The 12,150-nt window shown below is 39.2% G+C and overlaps 1 protein-coding gene across 7 annotated transcripts in view; it reads left to right on the plus strand.

The window, feature by feature from the left end:
* Positions 1-5,295, plus strand: part of LOC6044757 (centrosomin) — a 36,736-nt gene extending 31,441 nt beyond the window's left edge. For 6 of the 7 annotated variants that reach the window (XM_038260384.1, XM_038260385.1, XM_038260386.1 and 3 more), the window contains 4 exons: positions 1,824-2,015; positions 2,088-2,126; positions 2,510-4,532; positions 4,602-5,295. In XM_038260384.1, the coding sequence (XP_038116312.1) occupies positions 1,824-2,015; positions 2,088-2,126; positions 2,510-4,532; positions 4,602-4,894 (2,547 nt within the window). In that variant the 3' untranslated portion in view covers positions 4,895-5,295. The remainder of the gene's footprint in view (positions 1-1,823; positions 2,016-2,087; positions 2,127-2,509; positions 4,533-4,601) is intronic. The other variant, XM_038260389.1, reaches the window with a different exon arrangement.
* The last annotated feature ends 6,855 nt before the right edge of the window (positions 5,296-12,150 follow it).

Here is a 12,150-nt window from a genome sequence, read left to right on the forward strand (position 1 = left end):
TATACTCACTTTTTCTGTCATGCTTGAACGACGAAATAGCCCACTTTTCTGTACCAAAAATAACAGAATCGAATAACAACACTTTTCAAAATAAATGCTGAAAAGTTCTACTTTTCAGCACTCAAATGGGTGCTGAACCTTTTCAATATCTTTTTGATATAAACGATTTATTGAAAAAATACATGAAAATTTTACTTAAAATTTCACTCAGTGTGTTTTTTGGAATTGCAAAAAATGTTGTATGGAACTCGATGCAAAACTTGATTTTGTCAACACTCTTCGTATTTATCCAACTCGGTGAACCTCGTTGGATAAATGTACGACTCGTGCTGAAAAAATCCTCTTTTTGCAACTCGTTGCATAAACAACTGGGTCTCGTGGCGCAGGGGTAGCGGCTTCGGCTGCCGATCCCGATGATGCTATGAGACGCGGGTTCGATTCCCGCCTTATCCACTGAGCTTCTATCGGATGGTGAAGTAAAACGTCGGTCCCGGTTTCTCCTGTCTCGTCAGAGGCGCTGGAGCAGAAATCCCACGTTAGAGGAAGGCCATGCCCCGGGGGGCGTAGTGCCAATAGTTTCGTTTCGTTTTGCATAAACAACTATTTTTTAATTTCTTAAAATCGAAGAATTCCAAAAAAAATATGAAACATAAAAAAAGTTAAATCTATTGATTCTCAAAATCCTCCCATTACTTGAAATTTTTTAAATTCTTAAGATTCTTTAAATCTCGTCATCAGGAGTGACATTGGGTCTGGGAGTGTGATATTGGGCATACAAATTTCAGCCTTTTTTGTATGACCCAATCTCACCCCTCGACCCAATGTCACCCCTGAACCTGATGACGGTTCTTTAAATTCTTTAAATTCTTTGAATTCTTGAAATTCTTAAAAAAAAATTCTTTCAATTCTTAAAAATTCTTTAAACTCTTTAAAATCTTTAAAAAATTTGAAATTTTCAAAATTCTTCAAATTCTTCAAATGCTATAAATTCTTTAAATTTTTCAATTCTTCTTTGACCTTTGATTTTTTTTATTCCTGTTTTAATTTTTTTTGTTATTCTTAATTAAGAATTAATTTTTGTTTCAATATTAAAAAAATATTAATAAACAAAATCTAAAAAATCATAGACTTGACAAATTGTAAAAAAGTTCTAAGAATGAATAAATTATAAAAAGTTCTAAAACACAAAATATACAAAAAAAAACTAGTAAAAATCTAAAAAATCTTTTTTTTTGTGTCAGGGTAGTTTACTAATTTACTGTTTTATTTCATTTTTTAATTTCTGAAATTCTCAAACCATAAAGGTCTATCAATTCTCAGATTAGTTTTCAAAAAGCCGTAAGAGCCATTGGTAAACAATGTCCTTTTTGCATCGGTATTCGACCTACTTACGAAAAACCAATATCAAAAATGCCTGAGATTGTTCGAACAGATCATCTATGATGATCATCTACACGTCCTTCAAGTGCCCCAAACTAAAAATAAATGAAATTTTGTTTAATTTAGGAGAAAAGCGAAAATTAGTGTCAGAGGTCACGGTGGCTCTTACGGCTTTTTTAAAACTCACCCGAGAATTGTTCTAAATTTTTCATACTTTTTTGTTGAGTTTTTCAATTCATCGTTTTTTTTTTTTATTATTAAAGGCATTTCTAAACTCTAAAAAATGTCTTAACATATTAAAATTCTACAATTCTAAATTCCAACAACCTTAAAATTTAAAAATTCTGAAATTCTGAATAGATTTGTCCCATTTTTTCTCCTCCCGGGTGTGGAGATGCTCTAAACCGAATACGCAAACTAATTTCTTCTTAATTTCTCCACAGATCATGCGCCTCAAGAAGGACCTGTTCGCGGCCAAGTCGGACCTGGCGGACAAGCTGTGCCAGCTAGACGACACCGAGGTGAAGCTGCGCGAGAAAACAGCCGAGCACGTGCAGGCCTGCAAGGTGGTGGAAAAGCTGTGCAAGACGATCCCCGAGCTGGAGAAGGAGATCTCCCGGTTGAAGCGGAATTCGGTGTGTATTTTGGATTTGTGTGAATTTGCGGTGTGAATTTTAAGTTTGTTGTTTTCGATATTCTTTTCGTAGAATCCCGACCCTAATCCCAAAGAAGCCGTTGCGAAAAAGGTAGAATAATTAGTCATTTTTGGAATCATTTCTCGACACGTTTTGTTGTAGGTCCTCCCAAAGCCATCAAAATCAACGCTAAATTTGTTCGGTCGCCGCTAGATCGAGTCTCATTTGCCTGACCTCCTCCTCCTCCTTGCATGAATGCTCTACACCTGTTGTTGTTATTTTCACATGTTTAAGTTATCATTGTTCGAGCAGTTCAAATCTAGATTTAAGTTACAGTGAGTACAAAAGTCGGTTCTGTTTTCGGTGAAGGTTCCTGTTTGTTGCGAAAAGTTGCTCACATTCACCGCATTTCAACCTGTTTGCACTCAACGATAACATTTGAATGTCTCGAAGACTCGTTTAGGTCGAAAAGTAATTATGTTTCTTTCCCACAGATCGTCTCTGACCCGGGAAATCCCGCCAAGAACGCCCCCATCGTCGACGAGAACCAGCAGCCGGTGACGCAGGACGAGTACGATGCCGTTGTCCAGCGACTGCGCGCCCTCCAGAAGAAGAACGAGAGTCTGATCGCGAAGTTGACGGGAGGTTCGACGGATCGCAACGAGAACATCATCATCAAGCAGCTCAACGAGGAGTTGATCCAGGCCCGGGACGAAACGGACAAAGCGCAGCGGTGGCGCAAGGACTGCATGGACCTGTGTGCGATCTCAACGGCGCGGCTGGAGGAACTGGCCGGCTTCCTGGACTCGCTGCTGCGGAACAAGGAGTTTAGCGGATCGCTGCCGGTTGACCGGAGGAAGGCGATGCGGAAGGCCGTCGATCGGAGCTTGGATCTGTCGCGCAGCTTGAACATGTCCATCTCAGTGACGGGCTTCTCGCTGCCGGAGAGTAGTCTGGCGCATTTGAGTTGCTTGAGTGGGTATTTGGACGCTGGGGAAGATAGCTTGCTGGAGGCCAACAAGGAGAACCGCGCCGACGAGAGCGTTGGCAGTGTGGCCAAGGTGATTGAGACGCTCAAGGCGGAGAATCGTGAACTGAGGGGGCAACTCGCTGGGCACAACAAGAAGGACGTCCGGAGGAAGATCATCCCGGCTCTTGCAGAGCCGCTTTCCGACTCGGAAGCTTGGTCGGAGCCGGATCGCGATGTCTCGCAGGCGCGGATTGGCCTCGAGGAGCGAACCTCGTTGCCCAACTCGGCCAGCAAGGTCAAAAGCGTCGTGACTCGTGGTGGCGTCCTGCAGGAGTTGAGTTCCACGTCCGAAAACGAGAACGTGGGCTATCTCAAGAAGCACACGGCCGAGTTGAAGCAGCTCCAGGAAACGGTCGGAACGCTGACCGGTGCGCTGCAGGAAAAGGACAGCAAAATACTGGACGTGCAGAGTCGGTTGGTCGACCTGGACAACAAGTTGCAGGAGGAACGCATGAAGGCGTCCCGGATGCAGGCCGAGCTGGAGAACACCCGCCAGGTCAACCAGCGGCTGGAGAAGGAAAACGGCGTCCAACAGGATCGCAGCAAGACCAACGAGAAGCGTCTGGAAGAGCTGACCCGGGAGATTCAACAAAAGGACGAAGTCCTCGAAAAACTCAGGAAAGAGCGCGAGCAGGCTTTCGTCGACCTGCGAGTCGCCGTCATGAAGCTCGACAACCTCCGAACGGAGCACCAAGAAGTGCAGCAAAAGCACAAAGACCAGATCGAGACTCTGCTGGCGCAGGAACGCCAACGGCTGGAGGACCTCCGTCGCGACCTATCCGAGTCGTTCAACAGTCAACTTAAGGCCAAACAAGCCTCCTTCGAAGCTAGCCTCTCCGAGTCCTACATCTCCAAGAACATCCACCAGGAGAAGCTCCAGGAACTGCAGGAGGTGATGTTCCGGCTGGACGACACCGAAATGCAGCTGCTCGGCATGAGCGAAGACCAAGCGCGACTCAAGAAGCAACTCCAGGACGCGGAAACCGCCGTCCAATCCATGCGCAAAACGCTCGACGAAACCACCCTGCAAGCGTCCAAGGCGGCCATCGAACGCACCAAAGCACTCAACGAGAAGCGTCAACTCGAGGACGAACTCAAGCACTGCCAGGACGACCTGCGTGCCACCAAAGAGGAAAAAAACGCCCTCAACGCCAAGCTGCAGGAAATCCAAGGCCAACTCCAGCTCGCCACCCAGCAGCGAACTCCACCCAAGCGACTCAACAGCTCTTCCGGCGCGGAAGGCTCCATCGCATCCGGCTACACCTCCGAGGAACTCCTCCTCGTCGCAGGCCGCCCCGCCAAACCCGAACGCACCTCCCGTCCCGAAAACTCCTCCCCCGATCTCGGCATCGAAAGCGACGCCGGCCGTCACTCCCACACCGAAAGCCAAGCACCGCCCCCCGCACCCAGCCCCTCCCGTCCCCTCCTCAAAACGCTCGAGCTGACCCGTTCGATGAGCAACCTGCTCATGGAACCAAAGGAGGAAGGTAAGCACGCCGCAGTCGCCCTCAGCTTCGTGAGAAGCTCAATTCTCACACTTATCTCTCACTTTTCAGCCATTCAAGAGCTCAACCCGACGTCAGCGACGACGACGACGCCCCCGCACGACTGCGCCAAGATCGAAGCGGACTACGCCGAGCTGAAGCGCCGCTACAAGCAAACACGGCGCCACCTGGAGCTCGCGTACGACAGCATCAAGTCGGCGAACCGGCGCAAGGAGCGCCTCGAGCAGGACATTAAGCAGCAGATCCAGAAGACGAACGTGGTGCTCAAGACGGTGCGCACCAACATGACCAACGAGCTGGAGAAGAGCCCGTCCGGCGGGGAGGTGCGCAAGAGCGTTCCCTAAGCAAGTCGTGTGTTTATCATTCCTTATACAAAAAAAACAGTCAATTCGGTGAGGAACGCCCCCAAGAAGTAACCAGTGTGTGAGAATGAGTCGTTTGACGAGTGCGCGGAAGATTGTAAAAAACAAAACCTGTAACATTTAAGAGTAGCATGAGTGAAACAAAAGAGTGAGACAGAGTGCGAGTTTAGAAGAAGAAAAGGCGATTTTAAATAGCATTAGACAACTTGTCAGCATCTGCTGATTTGATCTGTTCGTTTTTTATCTAGTGAGCAACTGACTGAACAATTCTTCGTTTTTTTTTTTATTTTGTATAAAGCGCACAAACTCACGCACACTAACTTATTTTTTAAGCCATTCTTTGTCGATATTAACCGAAACTGTTCTGAATAAAACAACGTTTTTGAAAAAAAATATATTGGTCTTTTAAATCATATAATCACATCAAACCAGTAATCGAGCTTTTTGCCAAGTTTTTTATGCAGGAATATGCATGAAAGTATGTCTCGAATCCTCATGTTCAAAAAGTTAAAAAAAATACCAAAAATAAGAAATCAGTTAAGTTTCAAAAAAATACACATTGTATGAAATTTTTCAAACCAGGAAATTCTCAAAGCTTTAAAACATCTTCAAGATCTTTTCCATTTTTCTAAGACTCTCACTTGCTTTAATTTTCCAAATATTTTATTATTATTATTTTTTTTTAAATTAAAAACTTTATACTTAAAAAAACAATAAACATTTTCTAAACACTAAAAAGTCTCGAAAACTCTTTAAAAACTGAGTTCGAAAGCTAAACTTCTGAAAATTAAAAAAAAAGTTTTTCTGTAAGTTTCAAAATGTTCAAACAATTTACAAATTAAAGAAAAAAAACTAAAAATTCAGAAAATTTATAAAATCATTAGATTCTAACGCAAAAATTTCTATATTTAAAAAGAATTAAAATTGGGCTATTAAAAGTTACAAAAAAGCAGAGTTGCGAATGAACGAGCGCTCACGGAAGGCTTGCTCGCTCCAGCTGGAGTGTGAGTTTTTTATCAGGTAGCTCACCGGAGCGTTTTGCGCTCACATGAGCTGGTGAGCCAAAGTAGGTAGTTGTTTTTGACAAAGAACTTTGTCCTAAGGTTTTTTCTGTTGAAACGAAGTTTCTAGAACTATCTCAGCACAGGCAGCAAAAACAAATAAGAAAGTGGTCGAACAAACAAAAGTAAGCAATGAAATGGATTGGGCCTGCGAACGGAAATATACGTTCTATTTAAAATCTAGACATTTTCGAACAAGGAACAAAAAACTAAATTCATAATGTAAACATTCATTGACGTGAAGAGACGCACTGTTTGTTAACAAATCAAATCCATATTGGACCATATTGTATTGCTGTTATGTACAATTTTTTTGTCAATTTATGTATATTTTATTTTAAAATATTGACAATTTATGTATATTTTATTTTAAAATATTGACAATTTATATAATTTTTTCATAAGGTTTGGTTGCGGAAGTGTTGAATAAAATCCTTTTGCTGGAGGAAGAGCCACCGTATACGTGGTGAAATATTGTCAATTTATTTAATTTGAGTCAAAACGGTTATTTAAACCCTTAGCAATTTTGAGGCTTATATTTAAAAATAGAACTGTTTCAAAAATGTTACCCTATTTTCTAAAATGTTTGCCAAATAAAGACTAACCTTATATAAATGATCCGCCGTTTCTAATCACTGAATCACTGAAAGATTTAACAATCGGAAAAACGTTTTTTAATGGTAGCTTATACTGACCCGAAACTATTGGCACTACGCCCCCCGGGGCATGGCCTTCCTCTAACGTGGGATTTCTGCTCCAGCGCCTCTGACGAGACAGGAGAAACCGGGACCGACGTTTTACTTCACCATCCGATAGAAGCTCAGTGGATAAGGCGGGAATCGAACCCGCGTCTCATAGCATCATCGGGATCGGCAGCCGAAGCCGCTACCCCTGCGCCACTGACCCGCAATCTGGAAATGTAGTCAAAACACTGATTAGGTACATAAAACAGTTTAATGTTATATTTTAATCAACCAAGCATTTAAAATTGAATCGAACTTACCAAAGCATTGATCTTCTTGAATCAATTAATTGTTTTGTAAGTTTTTCTAAGGCTTACAGGCCCTTTTATTTAGGCGTCTATACCCCTCCCCCGCACCTCTCTGCTACAATAAGGCCTTTAAATTCTGAAATTTTTATAAATTTAACTGTATGCCTAAAAGATGATTTGTCCCTTGCGAATCCAACATTTTATTTAAAACATGGTTGATGCAAATAAGCTATTCCAATTCATATATCATAACATTTGTTCACTAAGTCATAATTCTACAGCTCTACTGCACCTGAAGCAAAAAATCCATAAAGAATTGAAAAAAAACTTTTTCAAAAGCGTTAAATGATTAGCGACACGTCCAAAATGAGCGCTCCGTGAGCGAAATATGAGCGCGAGCGCGAGCGTGGAGCAAACGCGAGCTGAAAAAATCGGAACAAACGTGAGGAACGCAACACTGCAAAAAAGACAGTTAAAAATATTAAATAGATTTAAAATTATTTAAAATTAAAACCAAAGAATAAGTCTAAAGAAATCCTAAATTTACAAATTTGTCCAATTGTATTTCAAGTTTTTTACTACAGGTCGAAGAAAGACAAAACACCTCAGGTTTTTTTTTCTTTATAAAAATTTATCAATATTTTGCGTATTTTTTTAGCATATCCGTGATAGTGTATAAAGGAATTTGTCAATATTTATATTCTAAGGAAATTATAAATTATTAAAATTTATCAGCTTTTGAGATTCCAATTTCTGAAAATTCTACATGATCCAAAAACATTATAATTACTACAACTTCTTAAACATGACAAAATCCCAAAAAAAGGAATCTTTTAATTCCAAAACTTAAAAAAATCCTGGTATTTTTTACAAGACTCTCGTGTTTTCAAAATTTCTAATATTTTTCAGAAACTAATATACTGCCCCTGATTGCATAAATTTCCCGTATGCATTTCCCTCACTTTTGAGTTTTTGATGTAGTTTAGTTCAAAATCGTGTGGTATTTCAAAAGAGCTCGGCCACGCACTGCCACTAAAAACTAATAAAAATTCCAAAAACTCGAAATATTATTTAAAAGAATTGATTTACAAGTTTTCATTCATCCAAAAGTTCTTGAATTTTAAAAGTTCTCTAAAAATTCTGAAAAAGTCAAAAAAAATATTTTCTGAAAAAATTAGATCTGAGGCCCCAGAATACAGAGTGGTAAAAAATAAATAAATAAACTTTTAAATTGTTGTCTTGGATTTTTTTACAATGTGGAAGGGGGACTGAGAACTACTCTTATGTGATTTAATTTTTTTTTAATCCAAGTTGGCGGCTATGATAAATTGAAAAAATGCATGTTTTATTTAAAAATAAGCAATCAACAATTCAAATTTGTCTAACCAGCAGTTCTCTACGAAATCGATATTTTTTTTTAATTTTAATTTTTGTATTTTTTAATTCGACTGAAACTTTTTTGGTGCCTTCGGTATGCCCAAAGAAGCCATTTTGCATCATTAGTTTGTCTATATAAATTTCCCTACAATTTGGAAGTGTATGAAAATTCGCAAATCTTTATCTTTTGAAGAAATTTTTTGATCGATTTGGTGTTTTGGGCAAGGTTGTAGGTACACGCAGAAAAATAAGGCATATTTGAAACTACAAAACGTTTTGTTGATTTGAAAATCATAATTTTTGTTGAATCAACGCTAAACGTCAAAGCAGCATTTTCAAAACAACAAAAGACTTTTGTGGAATCGAGAAAATCAAGTTTTGTTTCAACACAAAATCGGCGTTGATTATATTCAACACAAATTTTGTTGATTCAAACCTCGTACAGGCTGATTCTACAAAACTTTTTTCTGCGTGTATGGATAAGGACTACACTGAAAAAATGATACACGGTAAATTTTTAAAACTTGACTAAACACTATTTTTATTTTTTTATGTTTAAGGGGACCAACTTTTCAGAAATTTTCAGGTTGTGCAAACAATCTTTGACCGAGTTATGAATTTTTGAATCAATACTGATTTTTTCGAAAAATCGAAATATTGGTCGCAAAAAATTTCCAACTTTATTTTTCAATGTAAAATGAAATTTGCAATCAAAAAGTACTTTAGTAAAATTTTGATAAAGTGCACCGTTTTCAAGTTATAACCATTTTTAGGTAACTTTTTTGAAAATAGTTGCAGTTTTTTATTTTTTAAATTAGTGCACATGTTTGCCCACTTTTGAAAAATATATTTTTAAAGCTGAGAAAATTCTCTATATTTTGCATTTTTAAACTTTGTTGTTACGACCCTTCGTTGTTGAGATATTGCCATGCAAGTGTTTAAAAACAAGAAAATTGATGTATTTTGTCTCATCGAAACAACCCACCATTTTACAATGTTAAAAGATGAAAAATCGTGAAATTTTCAGATCTAATCGAAAAAAATCTTTTCAAAATTTTTAAATCAAGACTAACATATTAAAAGAACGTAATTTTGAATGTTTAGCCCTTTTGAAATTTTTTCAGCACTTGTTTCGAAAAGTAACATTTTTCAACATTTTTTTGATTTAAGCGATTTATTGACAAAATACATACAAAATTTGACATAAAATTTCTCTCAGTGTGTGTTTTTTGGAATTGCAAAAAAATGTTGTATGGAACTCGTTGCAAAACTTGATTTTTTCAGCACTCTTCGTATTTATCCAACTCAGTGAACCTCGTTTGATAAATATACGACTCGTGCTGAAAATATCCTCTTTTTGCAACTTGTTGCATAAACTACTATTTCAAAAGTGGGCAACAATGTGCACTAGTTTAAAAAAAATGGAAAACTGCGACTATTTTCAAAAAAGATACCTAAAAATGGCTATAACTTGAAAACGGTGCACTTTTTGAAAATTTCACTAAAGAACTTTTTGATTGCAAATTTGATTTTACATCGAAAAATGAAGTTGAAATATTTTTTTTTGCACAACCTGGAAATTTCTGAAAAATTGGCATTTTATGTCCCCTAAAACATCAAAAAATAAAAATAATTAAATATAGTGTTTTTTTTTTTGCAAATCAAGGTTTAGTGACAAAAAGTTAAATTAAAAATCACAATTTTTTTACCATGTATCATTTTTGTTTTCAGTGTAGTCCTTATCCATACCTACAACTTTGCCCAAGACACCAAATCGATCAAAAAATTTCTTCAAAAGATACAGATTTTTGAAATTTTCATATATAATTTTTTATGGACAAATTTGCATGGAAATTTATATGGACAAACAAAGAATGCAAAATGGCTTTTCTGGGCATACCAAAGGCACAAAAAAGTTTCAGTCGGATTAAAAAATACAAAAAAAAATCGAATGACCGAAATCTGAGAGAATTGCTCTAATATGGGGTCGCAGAACTCGAATTTGATGTTAAAAATAAGAAAATACGAAGAAAAATTTTTTTGTTCGTGATTCGATGTGACTTCGGATATCACACAGAGTTATCCAAGCCCATGTCGAAGCCCGATATCCCGCTCACTAGCTTACCATTTGTTTTTGCTGGCGGGTACATATTTTATTTTTTAATCGAGTCTGGACTGTTTACCGAATCGATCAGAAAATCCCTTTATCTTCATGGTAAAAATTTCCGGATACTTGAATGGAGAAATCAATGATGCAAAATGGCGAAATTCAAAATTTGAACAAATGTCAAATACAATTTTTGAACTGTATATCACATCGATCTATGAAACTTTTTTTTGCAAAACTACTTAGGTTCTTATCACAATCATGACAGTTACCACAAAATAGTGGTTCTACTAACCACAGAAATTTAAATCGACGATTATAAAAGTTCGCTTCTCAACCCAGCTAACAATCAGTTCATCACTCACGACACCAATGGACGCCACACTGCGCGACCTAGCTCTGCGGGTGATCCCCGTGCTGGACGGAACCGCCGGCTCCAAGGAGCTCTTCCTGTTCACTAGCAAGTACTTTGCCAACCAGCTCGTGGGCGCCTCGAACGCCGCCCAGGAGGAACTGGGCCTCATCATGGCTTCGAGACTTCGCGGAACCTACGCCGTGCAGGCCGCCCAGAAAAAGTGCAAAACCCACGACGAGCTCGTATCGAAAGTGGTTCGCTGAGGGTGTATTTGCAATGAGTAATGTATAGTTTGTAGAATGCGATAACGGGCGCTTATCATTAAACTGTGTGCAAATAGCGGCAGAAATCTCTCCACTTCCCAATCCCGAAAATGTTAGTAGTAATGGATCCCTCGTTGAGACTGTTCGCGCTGCAGACGATCCCCGTCCTGGACGACTCGAACGACACCGTCGAGCTGTTTCGCTACATCTGCCAGTACTTTAACCAACGGCTGCGGCTCAGCTCTCCCGAGTGTCGCGAAGAGCTGGCGATTATCGTTATGTCAAAGTTACGCGGAAACCGCGCCCGGAAGGCGGTTCTAATGCAGTGTAAAACCTACGAAGAAATCGAACAAAGTCTGAGCGCGAGCGTGATCGATGCGTACATTTTTAAAACTAAGCAATAAAAACTCATTTTTGTTTTGTTACAATATTTTCTGTTGTCAGCATTTATTCCTTTCTCATGAACACTATCACATTGGCGCGTTGAAAATACTTTTTTTTGTTTATTGACGACGATTGGTTTTTATTCTGCCTTAAATCAGCTCAGCAATGTTTAAAAACTGAAACGCTTTCTACTATACTTAAAAGGTGCGCGCGCGAAAAGCATTTTCCTTACACATTAGTTTATTGGTATAATTGGCACTGCGTGTACTTAACGATGCAACAAGTTTGTATTAAATTTCCCTTTTTCTTCTCGTAACCCCGTTCTACCTATATCGTAAAAGCCAGGGTGACCACTCAAAAACCATTGGGACTTGGAAACCATTGCAACTTGGAAAGTTAATTGAGGTTGAGATAATATAAGTGAGATTTGAAAAAAATGCCAAACCGCCTTCACCAAAACCGCCCAACTCCAAGCGAAACTTATTTGGGGAAACCGTGGAGATTTTCCCTTATCCCCTTAAAAAAATAGAAAATCGACATTTTCTGTCTTCCGAATCTCTTTCCTTGTTCCTGGTGGGCGGTGGAGATGGGTTGGGCCGGCAATGGACGGCTGTCATAGTTATGAGAATCTTAGACAATCATCACATCAAAAGGCCAAATCCAGTCTGCAATCCGCTAGATTTACCATTTCCCAGCGAAG

The sequence above is a fragment of the Culex quinquefasciatus genome, chromosome 3 (assembly GCF_015732765.1).
Source record: "Culex quinquefasciatus strain JHB chromosome 3, VPISU_Cqui_1.0_pri_paternal, whole genome shotgun sequence".
NCBI lineage: Eukaryota > Metazoa > Arthropoda > Insecta > Diptera > Culicidae > Culex > Culex quinquefasciatus.